The sequence below is a fragment of the Peromyscus eremicus genome, chromosome 5 (genome assembly GCF_949786415.1).
Source record: "Peromyscus eremicus chromosome 5, PerEre_H2_v1, whole genome shotgun sequence".
NCBI classification, from domain to species: Eukaryota; Metazoa; Chordata; class Mammalia; order Rodentia; family Cricetidae; genus Peromyscus; species Peromyscus eremicus.
The window spans coordinates 39,617,165-39,631,210 of NC_081420.1; the positions used below are offsets into that span (position 1 = coordinate 39,617,165).

Sequence of the window (14,046 nt, forward strand, 5' to 3'; positions counted from 1 at the left end):
GACACCCAAACAAAGGGCAGCATCACTCAATTTCTGAGACATAATATTGAGTATCAACTTAGATGCCTCTCTTTTCAGATTCTCTTTGCCATCCTGTACCCACTCATCCCTCAACTATTGAACTAATAGAAAAGTGGAGATACTCCAAATAACTGTAATACTTGCCCAAATGGGGATGATTTCCAGGGAAAGTCAGGTGGCTTTTCTCTGTCTCCAACTCTGAACTGACCTTGGAATAAAGGACACATAGATTAATTGGGCAGGGCGGCAGCAGCCCATTCCCTCACCTTGACGGTGTGATTAATTTTGGTTCCCCATCGTCTCTTGGGTGGGATCATATTAAAAATAACATATCCTCCTATTTATGTGTGTTTACTGACCATTCCCTAAGAACATTCTCCCAAATCTTAGCTCTCAGCATAGTCCTGGTTCTTTTGGATTCTAAACAAAGGCACATCCTCCTGTTTTGATTTTCAAGGTTCAGCAAATCTAGTGATTTTATCAATCAGTATTGCCCCATTCTATAAAGGACAAGCAACCTAATACCTAGTACTGATTTGTATTTTTTACACATGATATCAATTTTCTTTCTTCTCATTCTGTTTAAAGTTCAAATCAGGATTAAAACATAAATGCATTACTTTTATTTACATTTTTACAAATCTTAAATAGTTTTATGTAGGATCCTTAAGTATATTTGACTTCTACACTTTAATATTCTGTGCTGTTCACCAAATTTGTCTCTGAATTATTTTGGCTCCTCCCAAACATATATGATACTGGCACTTACCTTGCCACAACAGTACATGTAATATTCTCTATGTGATCCAATTCTAGCCTCCATACTACACAGCTCTGTGCTGCCCACATATCACAAATGTGTCTCCTACAATTTCCCTGAATCCTCTGGACTGTGCTGTCTGTTAGTCTGTTTTTATCAACCCCTCTGCTGGGAAACCCCAAGAGATGCTTTAGTACATCAGTTACCTTGTATTTTTACAGATGTATCTCTTGGTTTTTGGAGATATCAATAATACATATTGAATGAGGAATCTGTCTTTGTTTACTGAATTTTTTTTCTGAATTTTTGTCACTCCTGGACTGCAAAAACATCTACTCAAGGACCTATCAGAGAGAAATTTATATTTTACGTTATATCTTTTTAATTTTAGTCATTTTTGTGTATTGGGTGTTTTTCCTGCATGTATGTCTGGATACCACACACGTGCCTGGTGCTTGCAGAGGCCAGAATAAGGCATTGGATACCCTGAAACTGGAGTGGCACATGGTTGTTAACTGCCATGTGGGTGCTGAGAATTGAAACAGGGAACTCTGCAAGAGAAGCCAATGCTCTTAACCAGGGAGCCAGCTCTTCAGCCCACATATGCACAATTTAATAAGCTTTCACAGGCTCCTTCCTTACCTTCACCATTCTGGAATCAATCAATGCAGTCTGTGTGCATCCAGTTAAATGAGGGATTTTGCTGCAATGATGTGGTGGAGGCTTACACATATTCTAGAAACTGGAGGAGTTTCAAAACTTTAGAAATAGAAAGCTCAGGATTCACAAGAACCTGTTTTGTGACCACCCATTGTGGATTTAATTGTGACTTTCCCAATTCATATATTCATCATATTGAGAATATTATTTGGCTTCCTTAAAAATATTTTTATATGTAAATTGTATTTTGTGCAATATAGGTGTATTTTAAGGAGTCAATGAACTAATATGTGTAGTGCCTAGGGAAGTGCCCAGCATGCTTTAAAGACCCATTTTCTAAAATCAGTTATTAGTGTTAGTGTTTAGCCTCGTGTCTGCTTTATCCACAATTCTCATATTCCATGGTTTACACTGGATCTAGGAAGGGGAAATTCACAAGAAATGAGATCATGGTAAAGAAGGAAAGAGAGCTCCATCCACAAGCACTGTAGTCACTAGAGGTCACACAGCTCAGATTGAAGTTCCCAGTGCTTGGAGGAAAAGCACACAAAGATTGTGCAGAAGCTGTGGGAACCAGAGCTTCCTCCTCCAGGCTGCAGTGCAGGTGCCCCCTTCTCCTGCTCTGCCTGTCCTGTGTAATGAGCAGCTCTGGCCCAGGGGCAGCACACACTGTCCACATGGCTGATGAAGCCATCCTGGATTGCAGGTAGGAAATGATAGACCATCTTCTCCATGAATCCTGCCGCTTCCCTCTCTCAGAGTGACAGGGAGCCCACATCCCTGTCTCCTGCATCTCTGCCCTCCACAGATTTCTTTCCACACCAAAGGCAGCTCCACCCCACCATGACGTGGCGGCACTCACCATGCAGTCTGTGCAGCAGCTCGGGGTGGGTGTCCTCATGGCACCAGCCAGGCCCTGTTTATCAACCTGAGACCTGAACTCAAGAGAGGTGTCAAGATGTCACCATCAGGAGTTTGGCTTCGTTGGGGGAAAAGGCTCCTCCTGCACATCTCCATCCCTGAGGCCGCTCTGCCTTCTCCCTGGTGCCCTGTCATTTCCTGAACCCAGAAACTTTCTGATCCTAATTACAGTGCCTGTGAGTGGGTGATGAACAGTGCATGAGGGGTCTGGGCTCTTTGAACTTAAATCCATTCTTTCCTCTTTCCATTCATTTACCCCCTACACCAAGAGCTGCTTCAGAAGAAATATCTGATACTCGAAAGTGATCACTTTCTGAATAATTTTCAAGCATATTCTTTATTAATAACAAAGGATCATTTAGTGCTACAGGCAGGGGCCTCGGTCAAGGTCATGTTTACGACAATCACCAGGAGACTGTGGGAGCCTCTGGGCTCTTGGTACTGTTTTGAATGCCTCCTCCTCCTTCCTTTTAGGCTATTAAGGTCTGTTTTTATTTCTCTCCACCATCACCACCTTTATTGTGGGCTGGATGTTTTGCCCTTTATTCATGTTATAATTTCTTCCCTTTTGGGTGATGATGTTTATTTTTTATCCATTTGTTTATCTATTTCAACGTTTTTATTTCTGCATGTAGAATAGTTGGCTCCATTATGGCATTTTAATACTTGCTAGGTGTTGGTTGATCCTCTCCCAATTTCCTCCTCTTCTATTACTCCTCACTTCCTATTCCCATCTAGACCCTTAGGATTACTTTCTTTTTGTGATGATGAATAATATTTCATTCAGTTTATATATGACAGTTTTATGTATTGATCTATTGACAGACACTTAGGTTGAATCCATGTACATAGTGAATGCTCTTGTGCCTAAACATAGAGTGCAAGTGTCTCTAACATTCTGATTTTATTTCCTTTGGCTGTATATCCAGTAGTTGGGAGTGTTGGATCATAAGGAAGAAAACTACACTTACCTTAAATGCAGTCAGTGACTCTTAGAAACAGTACATATCTATAAAACTGCACCTAAATCTTCACAGTAAGCCAAAAGCTCTTCCATGCTCCTTTTCTGTCATGTCCTCAACAGAGCAGGGACATTCCTGTAGCTAGAGTTTTCCTGCCTGGCCCACAGTCAGGACAAATCTCTCTCACCTGCCAGTCCCACAGCCTCAGACCCAACCAAGTAAACACAGAGACTTATATTGGTTACAAACTGTATGGCCGTGGCAGGCTTCTTGCTAACTGTTCTTACAGCTTAAATTAATCCATTTCCATAAATCTATACCTTGCCACATGGCTTGCGGCTTACTGGAATCTTCACATGTGGCTTGTCATGGTGGCGGCTGGCAGTGTCTCTCTCGCCTTCCTGTTCTCTCAGTTCTCCTCTGTTAGTCCCGCCTATACTTCCTGCCTGGCCACTGGCCAATCAGTGATTTATTTATTGACCAATCAGCAACACATTTGACATACAGACCATCCCACAGCACATTCCCATCATGAAAGACCCTACCGAGGCTCTTCCCACCTTCTACCAGTTTGACTTGCTATTTCTGTCAACAGGAGCACTGACCAGCACCATTCCTACATCTCTCCGATCGTCACCACAGCCACCAACATAAATTTGAGCTAGGCACAGTGGCATATACCTCTAATGGTATATGCATATTCCCAGCAGTTGGGAAGCTTGAGGCTGAAAGATCAGGAGTTCAAGGCCAGTGTGGTGGTTTGAATAAACATGTCCCCCATTAGCTCATAAGGAGTGGCACTACTAGAAGGTGTGGCCTTGTTGGAGGAAGTGCATTACGTGGGGGCGGGTTTTGAGATCCCAAATGCTCAAGCAGGTCTAGTGTGACATTCACTTACTGCTGCCTACAGATCCAGATGTTGAACTCTCAGTTCCCTCTCTAGTGCTGTGTTTCCCTGCATGCCCCCATGCTTCCCACCATGATGGGAAGCCACCGTAAGCCAGCCCCAGTGAAATGTTTTCCTTTATGAGAGTTGCTGTGGTCATGAAATCTCTTCACAACAATAAAACCCTAATTAAGACAGCCAGTCTCTGCCTTAAAGCAAGAGGCCAATTTGGTTTATTACATGAGACTGTGTCTCTAAAACAAAAACTTCAATAGCCAAAATGTTTACTTTTATTTGTAGTTATGTGTATGTGTCTGTGCACATGAGTACAGGTGCCAGAGAAGTGCAGAGATGCCAGATCCCCCCGGACCTGGAGTTATATGCAGTTGTGAACCACTTGATGTACTGGGAATCAAATATGGGTCCTTTGCAAGAGCAGCATGTGATCTTTACTACTGACCTATCTCTTCAGTTTCCTCATAATTTTAAAAACAAAATAACTCAGAAAGGTAAAAGGAAATACTTATTAAACTTCTGTTATTCTAGTTTTTCTCAAATGTAATAATTCTTATAGTTTTTTTTACTCTTGCAAATGATGGAGCAAATCTAATTAAATATATGACTATATTCCATTATTTTCATGCTTTTATTTTATTATATTGAAATGCACTTGAATATTTCATTCTATATCAATATATTTTGAGCTTATTTACCATCTTTTTTTTTTTTTTTTTTTTTTTTGGTTTTTCGAGACAGGGTTTCTCTATGTAGCTTTGCGCATTTCCTGGAACTCACTCTGTAGCCCAGGCTGGCCTTGAACTCACAGAGATCCGCCTGGCTCTGCCTCCCGAGTGCTGGGATTAAAGGCGTGCGCAACCACCACCTGGCTTATTTACCATCTTATAAATATCACACCAAAAAATCCTATAAAATTTTAAAATACATTTATTGTGGGAGGGGAGCATGCATGTGCCATGGCACATGTAGAGGTCAGAGGGCAGCTTAAGAGAGTCAGTTTACTTCTTTAACCATGTGGTTCCTGGGGTCAAGCTCAGGTGTCAGTCTTGGTGATAAGTGCCTTTCCCTGCTGAGCCATCTCCACCAGTCCTCAATGCCGTAATTCTCTTGTCAGTGTGGAACTTGGGGATATGTTTCCTGATGTGTTGTTCTCTTTGCTTTGCTTCTGGAGGTTGAGCCTGGGCCTTGTCCATAGAGGAAGTCACCCTGACACCAAGTTACTCCTCAGCCCCTGAATATTATCAAGTAGCTAACAAATACACATCTTGTTTGATATTTAGGTAATGTGTTTGGAATGATGTAGATAATTTGTAAATTGTATTTCTTCAGTGAACATCTGTATCTGAAGGATTAGTTCCTAGAAATGGGGTTCCTGAATCAAAGGGATTCACTTCAGTAATTTGTGCAGATGCTGGCACATCACTCTGCTGATCTTCACTACCTAAAGCTCAGTGGAGTAAGACTTCCATCTATCTATGCAGAATTCACACCAAATGACCTCCATCTATCTATGCAGAGTTCACACCAAATGACCTCCATCTATCTATGCAGAATTCACATCAAATGACCTCCATCTATCTACACATAGTTCACACTGAATGACCCCCATCTGTCTATACATAGTTCACACCAAATTACCTTCATCTATCTATGCAAAGTTCACACTGAATGTTGAAGGATGATGTGAGACAAAATGAGAAGATACCTGGGTCCCTCTCTCTTTGATCTGATCCTCATATCAGACATAGGTTGCTCACCACCAGCTGTACTGTGTGAGACTATCTTTACCTGCTTAAGCTTTTCTTACTTGATTAAAAAACATATACAAGGCATAGAAAATCCTAACAGCCATTTCAAACCTCCTATTCTGAAGCAACATGGCTTCTCCAATCTTACTGAGCATGCCAACATTCAGCCAGGTGTCCATCCCTGTGAATCAGGATAAACGGGCTGAGAACTGCATAACCAAGGGTTAGAAATTCTTGAAAATGCGTTGTGAAGGAGTCATTCTTCAAAGAGAAAGATAAATATAAAGAGACAACACAATCTGCCCAATAGAAGGAAAGAAAACAGAGCATCAGAAGGAGGACACTCTGGGCAGCTCTCAGCTCAGGGGGAGTTCTGCAGAGAAGCTTGGCCTTCTGAAGGTAGAGGACATGCTGGTGGTGCTTGTGGAGAAGAGATACTATGTAGCCACTGGCCCCTCCCATGGCACCCTGAAACACAGCATCTCTCAGGACCATAAGAAGGAGAAACATGCTGTTTATTTTCTGACTTTCTTTTTTGAAATAACAGTATAGACTATTGTTACTCAGTTGTAATGTATTTGTGACTCTGTTTCTGATAGAGTGAAGGAGGTTTACGCTGATCAAGGAATTGAGAATCCAAAAGAAGAGCAGGAAGAGAAGCACATGCCATGTGGACCTCAGTCTCAGCCTCCCCCACCAGGAGTCTCTGGGGCTCATGATGATGGCCTGGACCACAGTGAGGAGACTGCTGGTGCAGATGGAGAGGCCCCGGGCCATCCTTTCCAGATAAACAATAATGTGACAGCCCACATCACCTAGGAAGTGTCTCAGACCTAAAGCTGCAATTGTCGTTGGCATGCTCTTGGAGAAAAGTGTTATAATATTTGTAAAAGCCAAGTGCATGAGAATAAGGTGTATAGATTTCTTTCCAGAACCCACAAAAGTGCATATGTGATTCACCAAAACAGAAATATTCACCACGGTGCCAAGTCCAGTTATAAGAAGGAATATTGTTATTTCACTAATATTCAAAACCATTTCTAACTTCGTAGGGAGAAAATTTTGCATCTTCCAAGTAGAGTTTGAGGAAATGATATATATCTATAAAATATATTTAATGTCATAATATCTTTCTGGTCTATAAATGACAGCCCTGATGTGTACTGGAACATATTTTCTATCTAAAATATTCTACTTTTTTTTCTTGTTAGTCTTTATGGGACATCTTATACCTTAAGTGGAATCTGTGGGAGAAGATAAAAATATTTGAAATTACAAAACAGATTTATATTAGCAAATAGAATTCCATATTAGCAAAATTAAATTACATGTTCAGATGTTTACATATTCCATGTGTTTTGAACCCCAGCATGTGTTGAAATAAACTCAAATGTTCACCAACCTGAATGTCTCCTTGTGTTTTCTATTTCATTTTGTTACCTCTGCTGTGAGTCAAATTCCAACCTGTACACTCCCTTAAACTCCCCTCCTGCACAGTTAGTTAACAGACATTTCTTAAAAAAATCGTGTCAACCCTGGTCATTCACTTCTTTAATCCCAGCTCTTGAAGAAAAATGAGGCAGGATTACTGTGGATTCCCTGTAAACACATAGAGCATAGAGAGTTTCAGGTCAGCCACAGTCACATAACAAGACCTTGTCTGAACCCCCACCCCAAGAAAACCCTAGAGCAGCCCCAAAAGCAAAACAAAAATCAATATGAAGCAAAACAACCCTATCTTACTGCATCAATAGTAGCATCTTTCAGAATGGGAGACCTTTCTTCTTCTGTAATTCCTTTTGTTTTATTACTATGTGGTTTTTCTTTTAAAATGAATATAGAAAAGATCTGTGCTGTGAGATGGTCTTTCTTTATGCTGTGAATATGTGTTGTTATCATTGCTTAACAGTAAGCTGCTCTATGGCAAAGCAGCTTAGAGGCAGGTGGGAAACCCACACAGGGATACATGGAGAAGAAAGGCGGGGCCAGAGGAGATGCTGAAAGTTGCCCGGAGAAGCCAGATGTAATGTAACAAAGGTAAAGTCATGAGACACGTGGAGACACAGAGATTAACAGAAATGGGTTAATTTCAGATATAAGAGCTAGCTAGTAAGAAGCTGAGCCAAAGACCAAACAGTTTGTAATTAATATATGAGCTTCTGAGTAATTATTTTATAAGTGGCTGCGGGACTGGGGGTGGGAGAGATTTGTCCAGACCATGGGCCTGGATGGTACAAACTTCCCCCTACAGACCTGTTTTATGTCCTGTCTCTAGTGACTGCATCTTTGATTCATTTATCTTTATACTCCGTAGGTGTGTGCCTCTATGCCTGCCTTTTATCTTTTATCTCCAAGATCACTGGCAGCAAGAACTGTGTGAATATTGGCTTGTTCCCAGGTCTGGGATGATGCAGCCTCATGAGTAGAAACACTCACGAGGTACTGTCTTTCAGCCTCAGTTTCCTTGACTGCAAGATGAACGATTACAATCTGTAGCCATGCATTAAATAAAGCATGCTGGGGTTTGAAATTCTCAGCCCATAGTGCAATAAAGCACCAGGCATATCAGTAAGAACAGCTGTAACTGGTGTATTTAAATAAGAGTTGATTAAAAATTTAGTCAGACATCTAGAATCTTAAAAAAAAACAAAATTCAAACTATTCCCTAATACCCTCATATCATTAACAAATATATTTATGATTTTATGATTTTGGTCTAGTGTTTTCCATCTTCCCAGAATTCCTACCTTAATGTTAGTGAAGACCCAAAGTTCCAAATCAGATTTGGGGTAAGCTTTGAAACACCTATTACAATACTTCCAGTAGTTTTTGACTAACAATTTGAACAGTAGCAGGGACAATAGGGAATTACCTTCCTAAATAGGTTTTGAATTATTGTTGGAAACTACTTAAAAGGGCATGCTGTACTTTGAGTTAGGTAACAACTCAGGCAGGCAACTCTGCCCACTTCAGATACAGTTTTCTCAACTAACAATGGCAACAGTGCTTGATGCTTCAGAAAACTACGTCTAATTTACAATGGATTAATCAACGCATAACCTGGCCAAGATAAAAAATAATTATAGTTTTCAATACTAATTGTTAATAGTTTTCTCCATCATACCGGTATATAATGATGAAGTTGACTCAGAGATACAGTATTTTATCTATGAGATTAGGAGAGACTTTGAGGATAAGTGCAGAAAACATTTAAGATAAATACACATCCACACACACACACTGACACACACATACACACATACACACACAGAGAGGGGGCAAGGGGGAAGATTTGTAGAATTAAGATCTTAACAGGTTAAGACAAAGTTTGTCCATATGTAAGACACAAATATGCCCTGAAGACATTTTGTGGAAACTGATAATGGTGTCAGTCATGGCACAGGTGAAGGCAGAGCTTACAGAAGAGAAGGGTTTCTGGTTTGTTTCCCCCTAGGAACTGGAGACGTTCTTGTATCATTCTTATTCTCCCCAAAAGGAAAGAGGCAACACACGGAAAGACCCTCCCCCAGCTCCCCAAAGGCACTGGCTCCTAAGCATGGAAGCCTGGCACTTAACCATCTTTCCAGCCTGTGGTACATACCTGTGAAGATTAGTTCGCCCAGCCCTATGACTCACAGTCAAAGAAAAAGAAGCTGACGTGCTTCAGAGGGAAATTTTGCAGCCCCAGGGAGGAACATCAAAGAGTGGTCAGGTGTGCTCACTGCAGCAGCCGAGGTGGAAGACAAGCTCTGGGTGAGTCCTCTGGCCAGGTGAGCCTTCCAGGGCTGTGTTTGAACCTTCTGGGTTCAGTCTTGTTTTCAACAACCTGTCACTGGGCTTCAGTTTTCACTCTCTTGTTCTCTGCAGAATCTCATCCCTGGGGCACATCTCTCTCTCCCTCCACAATTACTACATAGGTTTCTTCTAGAAGCTCTTTCAGACTTAATTGGAATTTAATTACTGTATGTAACAAACTATAGAAGTGATCCCTGGAAGTACAGTCTGGAGTTGAATTACTTTAACAAAAGGACACACAGTGAGGAAGTGAACAGCAGCTAGGTTCTGAGTCTCGCTGCCTATGTCTCCACTCTGTGTCTCTTCACTGTCACAAAGTTCTGAAGCTGGGAATTAGAGGAGTATTTGCTTTACAGGCACAGAAAAGGCAACGTCCTGCTTTTTCCTTTGACCTGTTCCACACCTGAGAGAATGACAAATGTCATCCATCTCTGGAGATTCGACTTTCTGAGAAAGTCTCAGATACACAGTTGGGAGCAAGAGGCTCTCCTTGCTGTAGGCACCTTGATGGTTCAAGTTCTTCCATGAGTGACTGTTTCCTTCTTTGTCCATTAAACAGCAACTGGGACCCTGAAAACCAATGAAACGTCACGTGAAAGACTCATCCTGTCCTATAATGACTGTCAGTACATATGGGAAGGTTATTGACTGATTTATTGGTGGAGGCAGTAAATTTACAGGAGCCAAAATTTTAAGGAGCCAAATTACCAGGTGAATTTAGGATAAACTGTGTTTTACAAAATGATATGCCCCTTATTTGACATTGAGTTATAATTTATCTTGGAAAGGTTTCTCTGTTGGCTTAGTACATTCTCACTAATGGCTGCCTGTCTTTCAAGCAGAGGTCAATACTGTCACTACTTGGTGGAGAACAGGTGGGTCTAGTTGGTAATGACAGGCTCCATCAAGATGGTGGTCTCCCTGCCTTCCATGTTTCAAGATGGAAGTCCAATACTACATCATCATGGGGAAGGGCAAGCTGGCCAGTCCACAGGACAAGTATATTACTGCTAATTAAAAACACAAAGGAGCTCTGGCTAAGCTGGTGGAAGCCATCAGGGCCACTGCCAGATATGAGGAGATCCATGATCATGGAATGGTGATGTCCTGGATCCAAAAGCCCATCCCTAGTGACAGAGGAGAACACACCTACTCTAACAAGGCCACATGCCCTAATTCTTTCAAATAATGCCACTCCCTATGAGTATATAGTGCCCATTTTCATTCAAACTACCACAATGATTGAGAGGTATACTTATCTGTGGGCATAAGCATAAGTATTTGGAACACAGTTTAAAGCTTTATTGGTTTAGGAAAATGGCTGTAGTAGGTTTCTCCTCTACAGTCCGTGACCTTTCCACCCATGGGATCTTAGCTAGCTTTATAGATAGGGCCAAGCATGAGTTTTCTCCTATTGAGCATCTATTAAATCCATTTAGACAGCTGTTGGTTATCCCCAAGATGCTGTTGGTTATCCCCAATATGCTGCTGGTGATCCCCAAGATGCTGTTGGTTACCCAATATATATGTGCCACTGTTGAGCCATTAGACATACCTTGCCAGGTCACCCATTATGGTTTGTAGGCTTTACAGCTGAATATTAATTACTACTGTTCACTTTTCTCCCTTAGCAGTGTGTACATCATCTTATAATACTATTAAGAGGTAGCTCTCAGGAAGGAGGTATAGATGTAACCGTCTTATTAAAATAGAAACACAGCGTCAAATGCAGAGTTGAAAGCCCAAGAGGTCAGAGCAATAGCTAAGGGCTAAAAGCCCTTTCTTTCCTTTCACTGCTGCTGCTGTCCTTCCCTTCAGAGAGAGACCTACTTCCTGTGTATCTGTCCTTTTATTGACTTTCTGTTCTGCCTTGTCATTGGTTGTAAACCCAACCACATGACCCCCTCGTCACTGCCTGCCTATACAGACCTCCAGGTCTTCTATGGTTGGTATTGAGATTAAAGGCGTTTGTCTCCATGCTGCCTGTATCCTTGAACACACAGAGATCTGCATATCTCTGCATCCCAAGTGCTGGGATTAAAGGCATGCACCACTACCACCTGGCTTCTGCTATGGCTTGTTATTAGCTCTGACCCCCAGGCAACTTTATTTATTAACATACAAATAAAATCACATTTTAGTACAAATAAAATATCACCATATTACCCTTTTCTATTTTAATAAAAAGAAAAAAGGAAAAAAGTTATAACTAATGTAAGAAAAACTACATACAAAAGTGCAATAACTATATACTGTATATATAAGCAATAAATACCTAAACAATGTCTAGTCCATTTGTATTTGGCAAAATTAAAGAAGATATCCTGTCTATCCTATATTTGTGAGTCTAAGGTTTCATATCTAACTTATCTTTTATCATAACCGAGGAAATTATAATTCTAGTCTTCAACTACATCAAAGACCCCAGAAGGATATACTATTACCTGAGAAAAGGGAGAAGGATGCAAGCAACTTTTGGGAGTCTTGCAGGGTAGACAGAGACAGCTGGTAGCCTGGACTGTCACTTAATGTTCCTTTGTAAAATTGGGGCATCTGTCTTCAGCCCACAGGCCTAGAGTCTCTCAGTCACTTTTTTCAGTGTCCTGTAGAATGTCTGGCAGTTTCCTCTGCGAAGCAGGAATCTATTAGGAAGTATAGGTGGGACAAGCAGAGAAGAGAATGCTGGGAAGTGGAAGGCTGAGGCAGAGGGACGCTGACAGCCACCGCCATGAGAAGATGTTAAGATACCAGTAAGCCATGAGCCACGTGGTAACTTATAGATTAATAGAAATGGGTTGATTTAAGATATAAGAACAGTTAGCAAGAGGCCTGCCACGACCATACAGTTTATGAGAAATATAAGTCTCTGTGTGTTTACTTGGTTGGGTTTGAGCAGCTGCGTGCCTGGCAGGTGAGAGAGATTTTTCCTGACTGTGGGCCAGGCAGGACTGGGGAAAAGTCTAGCTACAAGGAGGCTTTGCAGGTCAATTACCAGGTTGATTCCCCCAAGTCTTTTATGTGAAGTTTGTGATATCTTCAGCAATAGGGTCTTGCCTTCAACTTCTGGGAGGTAACCAAGTACCTGGAAATTTCTCCAGTCCTGCCTTGCCCAGCAGTTCAGACAAATCTCTCCTACCTGCAGTCTCACAGCTGCTTATAAAATAAATACTCAGAGGCTTATATTTTTTTCTTTATCTTTTTTTTTTTCCGAGACAGAGTTTATCTGTGTAGCTTTGGCGCCTTTCCTGGAACTCACTCTGTAGCCCAGGATGGCCTCAAACTCACAGAGATCTGGCTACCTCTGCCTGCTGAGTGCTGGGATCAAAGGTGTGTACCATCACCACCCGGCGTCAAAGGCTTATATTAATTGCAAACTGTATGGCCTATGGCTTCGGCTTCTTGCTAGAGAGCTCTTTCATCTTAAATTAACCCATTCCTATTAATCTATGTGTTGCCATGTGGCTGTGGCGTTACTGGTCTGCTGGCATCTTGTTACTCCTTTGGAGGCAGCTGGCATCTCTCTTGACTCCACCCTTCTCTCTGTATCTCTGCTTGGATTTCCCACCTGGCTGTAAGCTTTCTTGCCATAGGCAAAAAAATTGTTCAGTGGGAGCCACACATATTCACAGCATACAGAAATGCACCCACTGCAAAACAAGGATGATGGCTAAAGTGTATATTGTTTTGGGGGTCTTTGGATACCCTTGACCAATAACTCAAGAGCAATATCCCTTACTAAGCACTAGGATTGTTAATCCATTGCTTCTGGGAGGATTATTATCCTCTGCGTGGGGTAGCTCTATTTAAACTCTCTCTCTCTCTTTCTCTTTCTCTCTCTCTCTCTCTCTCTCTCTCTCTCTCTCTCTCTCTCTCTGTGATGTATGTGTATATTTAAGTGTATATATGTATATATACACAGAGAGATAAATAATATATATTTTAATGTAAGCTTACGAAGTTTCCCTGTAGCGTTATTTATCTTACTTCCCATTTACCCCTTTGTATTACTTTCCATCATCCTCCCCTTGTGTTTCTTTTTCAGACAAAATTTATTTTTCAAATGATCATTATGAATTTATCCAGTGACAGATGAAAACTTCCTAGATATTTCTGTATTTTACCTTAACTAACCCGTTGTTCACTTGGTATTTAGCAGATTGTTTCATAAGCCTTGTGGTTCCAATGATCACCTAATCAATATGGAATCCTTTATAGATCAACATTAGAAAGTTGTAAATGTTTGAAGCCGAGGGAGAAAGATTCAGAGAGATTCGA

The 14,046-nt window shown here is 41.2% G+C and overlaps 1 protein-coding gene across 1 annotated transcript; it reads right to left on the reverse strand.

Annotated features, from left to right (window-relative positions):
* Positions 1 to 6,120: 6,120 nt before the first annotated feature.
* Positions 6,121 to 7,044, reverse strand: LOC131911289 (putative vomeronasal receptor-like protein 4). Its single transcript, XM_059263275.1, has one exon. The coding sequence runs from the start codon at positions 7,042 to 7,044 to the stop codon at positions 6,121 to 6,123; it is 924 nt and encodes a 307-aa protein (XP_059119258.1).
* Positions 7,045 to 14,046: the final 7,002 nt, after the last annotated feature.